At 40.1% G+C, this 13,438-nt stretch overlaps 1 protein-coding gene across 6 annotated transcripts in view; it reads right to left on the bottom strand.

Annotated features, from left to right (window-relative positions):
- GALNT11 (polypeptide N-acetylgalactosaminyltransferase 11) overlaps positions 1-13,438 on the bottom strand; it is a 55,547-nt gene that overhangs the window by 29,361 nt on the left and 12,748 nt on the right. For all 6 annotated transcript variants that reach the window (XM_061996416.1, XM_061996415.1, XM_061996418.1 and 3 more), the window contains 3 exons: positions 7,313-7,645; positions 2,970-3,093; positions 863-1,029 (listed from right to left, as the gene is read on the bottom strand). In XM_061996416.1, coding sequence (XP_061852400.1) covers positions 863-1,029; positions 2,970-3,093; positions 7,313-7,607 — 586 coding nt within the window. In that variant the 5' untranslated portion in view covers positions 7,608-7,645. The remainder of the gene's footprint in view (positions 1-862; positions 1,030-2,969; positions 3,094-7,312; positions 7,646-13,438) is intronic.

Raw genomic sequence — 13,438 nt, 5'->3', positions numbered from 1 at the left:
AGAAAAAAGTTGTGGTCTTGTACAGAGGCATGCAGAGAACTTGCACAGTCCTGCTGGCAAGTACTGCTGCACTAACACATTTCTCATAGGCATTTCACTTCTGAAGTGCCAAAACGCTTAAATCGCATGTCTGTGTGTCTTGTAAATCACTCGAGAACAAAATTGCCGAAGCATAATGTTTCAACAACACTAAAGCAATTCTGCAAAGTCTACCCTTCAGGGCCCCTCAAACCAAAGGAGCAAAGAGCCAGGGACAGCTACTCCCAGGTTGGCCACAAGAGGCTGTGCGAGAGCCACGCAGAGTCCTCCAGCAAAGACTGAGCTCCATCCCAGCATGCCAACAGGCTGAAAAGCTGAGCAAGTAGAAAAAAAACCATGACACACTGTTTCCATAATGCCACATCAACTTCTTTGTGAGACCAAAGTTGACACTTCCTGCATTCAGCTGCTTTCAGATGCACTCACAGTTAGTTTTGGCCAACAAAGTTTACAGAAAGGTCAGAGTAATCTGCTATGAGCACAGGAGCAGCCCAGAATTGTGCTGTTAAAAACAGCTGAAGGATAAACACCTACTTCATCACCTCCTCTGCAAACACAAACTCCTCACTATTAGCTTCAAAATCCACTTTTCAATGCTAGAGTCTGTGTCATACAAAGCTCATCAGTAGAATGGCACCAATGTCAAAGAAGATGTCATCTTGGGCTTCTCAGAACATCATGTGTATCTAGTGGCTAACGGTTTTTGGAGGTGGAATGCCGTACAAATTAGGTTTGCATCACCACTTCCACATTTTCATTTTGACCAGTCAATAAAGCACAGGAAGAGACTGACCAAAATATTACTGAACAAAGGTTTTCTCACCCAATTCACTGTTGTCATCCACCAAAATCACTTCATGCAGCAGGTGAGCAGGAGTGCGATCCAGGACACTGTGCACCGTGCGAAGCAGGGCAGAAAGTGCTTCATTGTAGAAGCAGATAACAACACTGGCAGATGGCAGATCAGAAGGGTAGGACTTCTCCCTACATCTGCAAAGAGCAACATCGTAGTTATCACTTTCTTTTCACTGGGATTTCCATAGGGCTAGGTCACTAGTGAAACTTGACAAAGCAGGCACTAAATGTGTGGGAAGAACCCCTGACTTGAATATAAATAGCCCAGATATATAACATCTATAAGTAGGGCTCTGCACAGTAAGTTACTCTTCACATAATACAGACTTACACTTAATGTTGCTGCTTGTTAGTAAACAGGATATGATGGATTGGAGTGGGAGTGAGAATCACAGATCCTCAAGACATAAACAAGAGAAAACACTAACAGCTTGTTTGAGCTTTCAAAACACTGACTAGTCCCCTCAGGTAGCTGAGACACGTATAGGAATGGCAAATACAACATGAGGCCTGCAAAAAACCCCATAACTTTATTGCACAGCTGCTGCAGACTAGGCTGGAAATCCCAGAATACCTACAACAGTGCTAAATACCTGTTGAGACAACTAAGGCTGGGATTCAGTCTGTAGATTAAGACACTTCAATCTAGTCACTGCTGTCAGTGGAATACAGATAGCATTCAGCTTACCCTCAGGCTGACAAGTGCATTTTGTCAGCTGAAAAGCTATGCATGCTCAATTAACTGCATTTAGTGGATTTCTACTGATTGTAACAAAACCAGAGACAGGTGACTATCATGTAGCAATCTAAATTTGAGCATCTCAGTCTGTAAGATGAATCCCACTCAAAGTAGAAGATTATTCCTTCTTCCTCTTTAATTTCAAATTTCATCCATACTTCTCATAGGGCACAGTACTGCACATTAAATCCATTTGACGATGCCAGGCATGAATTAATCCAATCAAAATATAACTATACATGAAAACCCATAAGTATACAAACAAAGCCTTCATTGACTTGGAAATAATTTAGCTCTTGGGAGAGACTTCTCAGCAAGCATGAACCATTACATTTACCCACAACAGAGAAACCACTAAAAAACACAGATGCAAGTTTGTTTCTTTCTCAATTCAATTGTAAGTTTTTTTGTTGCTGTTAGTGGGGTTTTTTTTCCCTCCAAACACATCAGATGACAGAAAAATATCTACCTCAACAGAAAATATTCAGAGCAGTGCAATCTCAATCCTAAGCAATGACTTTAACTGACAAACAGAGACTTTGTCATCTGTCATTCTTCTATCTCATCCTCTGTAGGCTTACAACAAACGTGAAAGAGTATACAAAGTGTAAGTCTCTTTTAACTTGGGCATTGGAACATTTAATGTCCATCTTTCAATGGTATGAAACAGAAATAAAGCATCTCTCCTGGTAGTTACAGTACAGAGTATCTCAAAATGAAATATCAAAAAATAAAGACACAGTAGCATGTTTTAAGTAACCAAGTACACAGCTGGCAAGATGAAAGAAACATGGCACGTAATCTTAGTATTATTGCTAGAATGAAACTGAGTCCTAGGTCTTTTCCACATTGACTTTTATTTAAAGTATTATTTTCAGAATCTCGTTTCTCTCAAAACAGCTGTTTGCCTAACCTGCTACTCTCAAAATTTAAATTAATGTGAGGAAAGTTTGAATCAATATATATTCAATTTGTTTCTTCATTAAGTATTCTTAGAGTGAATTAAGAACCAGGAAAAAAACTTCTCTTCCAGAGAGTATTAGTCTTTCTTTTTTCAGAGACTAGCTTCTGTGAGGCTTTACCCATCATATACTTTTTTCAGCTAGCAAATACTATTAAATAAAAAAAGACAGAAAGACCAAAGCATCAATGCACTAACTTCAAGCACTCCTGTTTAAATAGCTGAAAATCTGCCTTCAGCAACACGTGAGGCTGAAAGAGTATCTAATGCTTTTGTATTACCAAAAACATTAAAAACTCCGTCAGCTAGAGCATGATTAACAACTACTTGAACACATTAAATTATACCACAATGTCTCCAAAATTTAGTACATACTTTGCATCTCTTGTATCAGGCACCTCCCTGTGGTATCCCAGTCGATTGCTGATAAGCATATTGAAGGCATGCTTCTGATAGCCCAAGTCTCTCACTTCCTGATCTTCTTCATTAAAAATCATTCCTGTAAAAAAAAAAAAAAAAAAAAAAAAAACCCAAACAGGCTCAAAAATATCCTTTGGAAACAATCGAGGATTGAAACACATGTTTTAACCTCCCCTAAAACCCATTCTGTTATTCAAAAATCCCTCTGGTTATGCAACTGTTTTTGTTACCCCCTCACAAACAGATAGTACTTGCCTATGCAGCCATAGTAAAATGAAATAATTCTCCAAAGACTGATGGCTCCATTGTGTTTATTGGCTTATCAGACACACTTCCTTCACTTAAAGGGCCTCTTAATTTTAGCATCACCTAAAACCTAACATCAAACAAGTAAGAGAGGATAGGCTTTTGCACACAATGCCTCAGTGCCCATCCATACAGATGAAGGGTCTGTAATGGGACTTTTGAGAGAGAAAATAGATTTACAGTGGTAGAAAATCCCTCAGAATAGAAGCTCCAATTTCATGCAGTTTTCTCAAGTCTGCAGTAGCATAACAATAGCTATGAAAAATACTGTACACTTCTTGTTTGTATCACTTGGGACTCTGAGAGCAAGTAGAAGAGCAACAAAGCCAGCAGAGGCAACAATTGCTGATATCATTAAGTATACTGCTAGAAGTCAAGGCTATAATCCTCAATGCCATCCTGCCGGCCTTGAATCAGTGCCATAGGCTTCTCTTTCACTGAACCACATACTCACCTGTGTGAACAGAAACAAAATATTATGTCGCTTCAACTCAACACTCTACAGGAAAAAAGGAGGGATGGGAGGGAAGCAGTAGCCCCTCCCTTTGTCTGCTAGTCATCTCTGCAACAACGCAGGTAGCAAAGCAGTGACTTACTGTCTCTGTAATGTCTATGTCCTCTCCAGCTATTTTCAAGCTACAGAGGCAACTTGTTTGAAATTTCAGTACAAGAAGTGAGCAATGATCATGTCATTCCTTACCTTCCACCCTGCCCATCTTCTCTCTATGGTTCAAAATTCACAGAAGATAATTAACAAGGGAGTTCCTCACCCACATGCCATCATACAGTCAGGATAGTGAATCATAGAATCCCAGACTAATTTAGGTTGGAAAGGACATCTGGTCTCATCTCCTTCTCAAAGCAGGTCCAACTAGATCAGGTTGTTCAGAACCTGTCCAGTTGTTTTGAAAGACTCTATTATCTCCAAAAATGGACATTCTACAACTTCTTCACATCCCTGCTCAACCATTATCACACTGAAAATGCTTTTGTAACAGAAATCTCCTGCCTTTTATTTCATATCATAATCCAACGTATCTCTGGAAAGTCTGTCTCCATCTTCCCTATAGTCTCCCATTAAGTTAGATTCATAGAATTGCTTCAGCCAGAAAACACCTTTAATTTCATCAAGTCCAGCCTTTGTCCCAGCTCTATCAACCACTAGGCCATTTCTCTAAAAACAATATCCAATTGTGTCTTAAACATCTCCAGGGAAGGTGACTCCACTACCGTCCTGGGCAGCCGTTCCAATGCCTGACAACCCTTTCAGTAAAGAAATTCCTCCTCATATCCAGCCTGAACCTCCCCGGGTGCAACTTGAAGCCATTTCCTCTTGTTCTATTGTTTGTAACTAGGGAAAACAGACCGACACCCCCCTCACTACAACTTCCTTTCAGGTAGTTGTAGAGAGCGATAAGGTCTCCCCTGAGTTGCTTTTTTTTTTCTCCAGGCGAAACAGCCCCAGATCACTCAGTCTTTCCTCATATAAGCTGTTCTCCAAATCCTTTACTAGCTTGGTAGTCTGCCTCTGTATCCTCTCCAGCACCCCAATGTCCTTTTTGTAGAGAGGGGCCCAAAACTGGACACAGTATTCGAGGTGCGGCCTCACCAAAGGGAAGGTGCAGTTGACAGCAATAAAACCTCACTTCTTTGCCTTCTCTCTAAAGCAGAACAAATCAAGTCCTCTCAGTTTCTGTTCATACCTTGTGTTCTCTGGTTTTCAACAGCTATGCCCAGAAAAAATGAGGCAGGTTAAAACACAGAAGAGAAGAAAAAGTCATTAAAAGAGCTGTGAAGCTTTCTAGCTTTTCAAACAAGTATTCCTGGTTGGCCTTCAGGATACAGCTATGTCACTACCAGTTGTGTTTCAGCAGCAAAGTCTACCTATAGATATAAGATGACCTTCTAGACAGAGTTCTGTGCATCCAAATTCCCAACACCTACATTTCCCACCCTGCCACTTGTAGTCTTGAGTGCAGCATTACCAAACACCTCAAGACCAGATGCCTTGATGTTTGTGCAGGACCAAGTAGGAAGTGTTGAGTACTGATACCTGGAAAGGACATGGGATACATTTACATACTATGTCCTGTGATGACTAGCACAGTCATGCTCACGGATGAGTGATCCCACTGAGGGTAAGTTGTCCCATGGGAACAGTAATAAGGTCTGTTTAGAGTGGCAGCATCACTCTTCCAGCACTAATGGGGCAAGTCTGTTCTCCTCTGAACCATATGCATTTCCAAAATCAGGCTCCTAGCTTGTCAGCTCAGACACTCAACTCAATCATTCTTGAATGCTCAGTGTCACAGTAACACTGTTGCTACTGGGTCAACTTAAAACACTTTCTTTATACAAAGCAGGAGCTTAAAAATGGCATATCAAATGACATATCAAACGTTTTGTTCTACAGTCAGTCCATAACCAACCTCTTAATACTTTTTTCAACTCTTCTGAGCATGGACAAGAAAGAAGGTTAATACTTTTAATATATTCTCATGAAAAACAACATTGAAAGTGTATTCAAAAGGCTTGAAATATTTCAGTCCAAACAACAGATAAAAGCCCTTGGAAAATAAGGGCTTTGCAATTGAAACATCAGTTTAGGCTTTACTCCAGAAGTGTTAAGTGCCCCTAAAGAAAAACCCAACCACATAGACTGGCCTGGCAACTATGATACCCCAGACTTTTGGAGTTTGCCTTATGTGTTAATCACTACCCTAGCCTAGATAGGCACGAAGCCCTTTCCTGCAGTACCTGATCTAATTCTAAAAGGCAGTCAGCTGACTACTGATGATTCATGTAGCATTTTCCCTGGCACTGTAATTCCCTTTGGCTTTCACCAACCAACTCAGTCACTTGGTGTGAAGATCAAGAGACTTCTAGTTAAAAAGGTCCATTTCTTTCCTGGATGGTACTGAATAGCTGGAAAGAAATGGCCACCTCTGGACAGGCTTTCACCTCACTTGGCTCTTGTGCTCTTTGCAGTAAACTGATAAACATCTGTAATGCCACCAGGCAACACAAATTGGCATTTTTCCTACATATTCACACAGGTGTAATGACTGACTTGGAAACTGAACTTTGGTAAAGTTCTAGAAACTCTTGAAACTGGTGATTAAGCATTCATCCAAAGTAACAACAGAGGACTTCTATGAGTATTAAACTCCTGGTTTCAAAAGTACTATGCCAGAATTCCCAAAGCAGCAGACACTGACTGACACAACACTCAACATTTGCCTCCAGAATTAAAGCAAGTTTGCAGATCAGTATGCAATATGCCTCACTCTGCATATCTGAACACAATAGCAAACACTGAGCTGTAAGTGGTTCAATAGACATTTTGGTTTGAAAACTAAGTTTGGAAAACAAACTCAAATCATCTCATTGATGAAACATGCTCCTACAAAACACATAGACCTTTGTTGGTGCAAAATAAGCAGGATTTGGCTTTAACCACTATCATTTCAATCCATCTTTCATTGTAATTTGTCCCACACACATTTTTTATAGATGATTTCATACTCAAAGGATATTCTCCAAATCAATGGGTCCTTTTCACCATATATTAACTACAAAGCTGCTTTTAATGACTGCATATGAGTAAAATTTCTTTGAGGCTATAAAAAGTTGACATATTTGAGACCAGTCAACATATGAGTAAGATATTAAACAAGCATACACTGAATCATCCAAAAGCAACAACTACAACAAGGGCAGTCAGCTTTCTGTAATCCTGTCTTCCTCACTAGCACTTGCACAGCACAGCTGTAAACATTAGGAATAGTATATTTTTGATTAAACACAATGGAATAAATTTCAAGTACTTTCTAATGAAGACAGCCACTAGTACTTACTTGCATTTTAACAAACAAAACTACTTCATCACAGAATTTTCCCTGGGATCCTTTAAAAAAGAAACCAACCAACCTTAATATGTCTTTTCTTCTACTGTTTTAGTAATTTTGACACCAGCACTGAAACACACTTACCCATTTCAGGAGAAAATTCTACACCCCTCTTAACTGGATACTGGACATGATTTCCAAGAGGATTTCCTATCTTATTCTCTTTCTGTTGTAATTCAGGTACATGAGCAGGTCCCCGCGTGAAACGAGGGTAGATTTTTTTTGGAAATGGCCTCTGAGGTTCCAGCCCCTTGATGGGCACATTCTTGAAGGATTGGTTCTCTTCACTGAAGTTGAAATAAACAAAGAGCAGAAGTGTCCAGGTCACAGATGTGAAAAGGCACCCATAACAGAAATAGCGAAGTGTGACACTTCCCATTGTAGACTTAGCATTGTTGAAGACTCATTCTCAATTACCTGAAAGACAGTGAAAACACACATTTTGAAAGTGCTGTCTGTCATGTCATCAGGCCTATACATTAGGAAATGCATTATATAGGTTGTTCTTCCATTAAATGATTTTTGGAATTTAAACTTTAAGCACAGACCTTGAAGTGAAATCCTTTTCACTTTCCCAATTAAAAAACAAATATGACCAGTTTGCACATTCTGTGTAGATACTGTTGGCTTAAAACATGAAGCTGATTATCATTAAGAGCCCAGTGACATCACAAAGGCAAAAATGTTTCCTCCTGATAGTTGCCTCTATTCCACCATAGTACATTTAATGACATTTAAACATGTCATTATTTAACTAAATACACACAGGGAACTGATTCCTCACAGAATCGTTGACATTGGAAGAGACTTCTGGAGGTCCCCTTGTCCAGCCTCCTTGCTCAAGTAGGGCTACATTGAGCCAATTGCCCAAGAAAATGTCCAGGCATGTCCATTTTTATGGTTCAGTTTCTACCCTAAAGCATAGAACAAAGGAACACAGACTCAAAGAAGTAACTATCTCAGTTCTCCTTGTCCCAAATTTAAGAATAGTCATCATAAGCATTCCAGAAATTATAGGGTGCAATTTAGCATCAAGACAGTCACATTTAGATACTCGTCTGCACAAAGGAAACAGGTATGGAGTCAGGAAAAGAGCAAAAAACTTCAAAGGGATTTATTGGGTTCCTGCAGACCTCTGCAGACTTCAGTAGAGCCTCCATACTGGAGGAGACGCTTCCTTCCAGCTCTAGGTGGGCAATTCAGCTCAGAGTTTTACTTTAAGCACCTATCCACTAATACAATTTCCCCAAGCTATACTGAAAATTACTATCGTAAGCCAATCCCTGAGGCGAAGCACATGAAGCTGGTGATAAGATTTTACCTATAAACCAGGAGATCATGTAAGCTTTCTTAAGTTTCTCAAACCTACAGCTCAGTTCCCAAAACTGAGAAAACACCAATGTGAGTAATTAGATTTTTCTCATCATTATCTAACCACAACAAATTTATTGCACACTAACAAAAAGGTAGGAAATTATTTAATCATCTTTTAATCACCTTTCTTAAAATATTTGTTTTAAGAAAATAAAATATAGGGATAGGAGTCAAGGGTTTATTCTGATGCATTTTTCAGAGTTCTCAAAGTCAGAAACTACCACAAGTCTTCAGGTCATGCTGGCAAAGAACAAACCAACACTTATGAGTACAGATTATTCCCTTCTCAAAATGGAAAATTACTAAACAGAGGTAGAAAGTGTTCATAATCCCAAAGAAACCTATAAAGATCCCACTTATTTTGGCAATTCAATTCCGAGTCCTATGTCACTTGCATCCAAAAGGAATACACGTCAAAATTCAAGCTCACATTTCCCAGACTGCAGCAGGTTATTGTCTCCCTTCCAAAAATAAAACATCCACAAATCAAAACAAAGCAAAAACCCCAACCTTCTTCAAAAATAATTTACCCGTTATTCTTACCATGTCAAACTCTCCCACTTCTGCAAAGAAACAATCTACAAAGCAGTTAAGCCCCAGGAGCTTAAAAAGGTCTTAAATAAGGTTTAAATCTCATACTGACCCTGTGCATACAGATGAATTGCATGCACTGTGAAACCAGCTCTTTCTCCAACACCATCACACAGAAATCTTGCCGCTTAATTGTAGAGCCATTAGACAGGCAACAAATGCCCTGGGGCAGAAATTATTCCCCCGAAAAAAACCACTCTAGCTGTCAGAATGGGTTTACCAACTGGAAAAGGACAGATCTCCTATTCCCAATGCCTTATTCCCTGTGGTAACAGGGGTTAATGATCATACCAAGGCAAATCTACGCACAGAAAAAGCACACCAGGTTGCAAAGGAGCAAGATTAAACAGTTATATTCTCTCACTGTAACAACTCTTGCCAGACAGTCTGCAGACAATTAACACAACCATAAAAGAAGATTTGGGTGTTGGCCAGGTTTTTTTTTGCACTGCCACCAGCAGGTCTTCTATTGTAAGACTTGTCCAGGCCTAATATACTGCTCCTCAAAACCTGCCAGAGTTGTTTTTCCTTTCACTATGGTAACACAGATGGCACAACCCTACCATGGCACATACACTTACACTGTGGAACAGAACTGTTCTAGAGAGGTAAAAGTTACTGTAACAGAGAACTATCCTTTTCATTTTAGAGCTGTTACGTATACAGCTAAACTGCAGCTTGCACAGGAAAACCAAAGATCATCCTTGCTATCTCAGGTAACAGTAGGAAGTCAGGCACGCAGAGCAGAATTCATTATGAACTAAGTATTTCCCCAGGTTTTTGCATCTCTCTTATGGTTCAGAGCTCCACCTTACTGCCATGGCACTTGTAGCCACACTAAAGCAAAAGTGTGCCATGACTGACATCAAGCATACCCACTCTGACTAGTCTCCCATATGGGATAAATTAGTAATCACCAGAACGAAGAGATTGCTGTACATCTCCAGAAAAGCCACTGACCAGGCTGAAGGCACACACCTGGTCAGTGTTAGAATGGCAATAAATGCAAACCTGAATGTGACATTATTTCCACACTCTCCTTACTAAAGCAGAACTGCTTTGCATTTTCTCTTCCTTCGCCTTCTTGTTCCCTTCTTCACTGTTTTGCAGTTTTGTAGAAGGATACAGAGGCTAAAATACTGCAATTGACTCAAATGACACAATCTCCACAATACAGAAATCTAGACCCTTTCAGTAGCTTCCTAATCAGCCGACACATTTGGTAATACATTTGGCAGGAAAATATAGACTGTTTTCTTTAAGTACCAAATGTTTTCTTACATGTTTAATTTTGAAGGCAAAATGGAAAAAAATTGAACTCTGCCTATGAAAAGCACATTGAGGCTTATTAGTTTTGATTATTCAGCAACACATATGTATTTATGCAACCACTGTCCTATGGATTTCAAACACTGCTTCCTAAATGGAAGCAGCCACAGGAGTCATTATCTACGTCAGAGCAGCAGACTCCAGTTTTAGCTTGACCATGACTTATTACAGATGTGTTTTAGCAGAGGCCACAGTAGGTTTCAAGTCCTAAGCAAAGTCAGTACTGACTGGGACCTGCCCTGAAGAAGCAGGAGAACATTTCCAGCCCTGCAGTCTTATGCATACAAAGTACAATAATAGAATGGTAGGGGTTGGAAGGGACCTTTAGAGATTCATCTAGTCCAACCCCCCTGCAGAAGCAGGGTCACCTAGATCAGGTTGCATAGGAACATGTCCAGGTGAGACTTGAAGACCTCTAAGGAAAGAGACTCCACAACCCCTCTGGGCAGCCTGTGCCACTGCTCCATCACCCTCACAGTGAAACAGTTTTATCTTATGTTTAAGAGGAACTTTTTGTGTTCCAGCTTCATCCCATTAACCCTTGTCCTGTTGCTAGCTACTATAGAAAAAAGGGATGTCCCAACCTCCTGACACCCACCCTTTAGATATTTGTAAATGTTAATAAGATGTCCCCTCAGTCTCCTCTTTTTTAGAGTAAACAGCCCCAGTTCATGCAGCCTTTTCCCATATGAAAGATGTTTCTGTCCCCTGATCATCTTGGTGGCCCTGCACTGGACTCTCTTCAGCACTTCCCTATCCCTCTTGCACTGAGGAGCCCAGAACTGGACACAGGACTCCAGATGAGGCCTCACCAGGGCAGAGTAGAAAGGGAACAGAACTTCCCTCAACCTGCTGGCAACACTCTTCTTGATGCATCCCAGAATGCCATTGGCCTTCTTGGCCACGAGGGTACATTGCTGGCTCATGGTTAGTTTATTACCAATCGGGACTCCCAGGTCTCTCTCTGCAGAGCTGCTCTTCAGCAGTTTGACCCCCAGCCTGTACTGGTGCATGGGATTGTTCCTCACCAGGTGCAGGACTCTGCACTTGTCCTTGTTGAACCTCATGAGGTTCCTCTCTGCATTAATATATCTTCACCCCTCCTCAATATACCAGAAGGCAAGTATCCCTTCACTCATTTCAGTATGTAATGAAAAAATAATCACTTTGATACACACCAGAGAGAAGGAGGAGAGAATACTTGAGGTGGTCACAAAGACCTAGGAGGAGAGCCAGAGGCAGCCACTCGTCTCTCAGTTCTTACACATGACTTTCTTCTGCAGGCCATCTAGACACAGGAAATAAAAACTTTATCTTGTCCAGACTCCTTTGCTCTCCACTTCTGTGAAGTCTTCTAGGAAATGTCCTTTGCCAAGTTACCCAACCACTGACTCTGACTGCCTATGCATGGCCACAATACCCCAATGATGGTGTTAAACATCCATCACCTTGGAATTGGTTTCTCCAAGCAGAATTTTCAAAAACTTCAGCAAAACCAAACTACTTTTTTTTTCTTAATGAAGACAAGCTGTTCCTGAATACAGGGGAATACAAAGGATATGCCTTTCGAATCCAAAGTATCGGTATCTTCCTGACACACACTGCATGAGAAAAACACATTGTATATACCTTTAAGTCAATGATCCTAAAGCTCTGCTAATGCAAGCAGAGCTGGTGGGTTTGAACAGTTAGATCAAAGCAACTTTTTTTTTTTTTAAAGCAGAATTGCATTATCTAGATAACAACAATGGGCTCATAATTTTCACCTATGCAACAAATATGGTACTACCAAGTCTAAATAAATTGCTATTTGGACAGTATAGGTAAAACCCATTTATTTACTCAAGCACGAACAAAAATACTATTTGCCATTAAAATATATCTATGACTTAAACATATCAAGAGGAATTGTTTCATTGTATAGTTCACTACAGATTTTACTCGTAACTGAGACAAAGGTTTGAAGAGTCTATCATATTTCTCCATTTCTAAAATGCAACACAGCTGCTCTAAATAAGCTTCTAAAATGCCTTAACTCTTTTTTCCAAACATCTCACGTAGTGAAGAAAATTCAAAATGAACAGAAGATACTTCCTCTCCTTTGGCAATATAGCAACACTATTAAGTATTTTCTAACCATTCATTCACATACACAAAACCTAGCAAAGCAAGGAGTTTATTGCTGTTCATGTGGGTATTCTTCGGAATAAACAAACATAAGTCATCCAAGGTGGCAATGTCTCCAACATAAGGAAATTGCTATCAATTTTGGAGGTAACTGGGATAATCAAGAAAGGAAAAAATTCTTTTAGAAGCTGCTCCCATTAGCACCAGCTCAGAAGAGACCAAGACTGAAAGGCTCAATATTCTGAGAACCTATAACCAAGTATTCTGCCTTTCAATCCCTCTAATTGTTGTTTTGACTGTCATATCACAAAATCACAGAATGGTAGGGGATGGAAGGAACCTTTAGAGATCATCTGGTCCACCCTATCTGCCAAAGCAGGTCCATCTATATCAGGTCACAGAGGAACATGTCCAGGTGGGTTTTGAAGCCCTCCAGAGAAGGAGACTCCACACCCTCCCTGGGCAGCCTGTGCCAGGGCTCCCTCACCTGAATAGTAAAATAGTTTTTCATATATTTCTTGCCTGAGAGTTTTCAGACTTTGGCAAAGTCTTCAAACTGAGTTTGCAGATCCACATGCCAAAAATGCCAAGAGTAAAACATTCCTCTCTAATTTCCATGAATTCCAGTACAGAAGTCTCAGTTCCATGCACAAGTAGTAAATCATTGATTTTTTTAAAGATAACTATAAAAGTTAAATATAAGTAACTAAAAGTGTCTGGAAGTCAATCAATTGCAAAGCTGAAAAAAAATCCCCAAGAGCCTACCTGTCAGACTTGAGTTTCAGCAAT

This window comes from Colius striatus, chromosome 5 (genome assembly GCF_028858725.1).
Source record: "Colius striatus isolate bColStr4 chromosome 5, bColStr4.1.hap1, whole genome shotgun sequence".
In the NCBI taxonomy this organism is placed as follows: Eukaryota; Metazoa; Chordata; class Aves; order Coliiformes; family Coliidae; genus Colius; species Colius striatus.
Note: the sequence above shows the minus strand (reverse complement) of the source record. Positions and strands in the feature narration are given on the sequence as shown.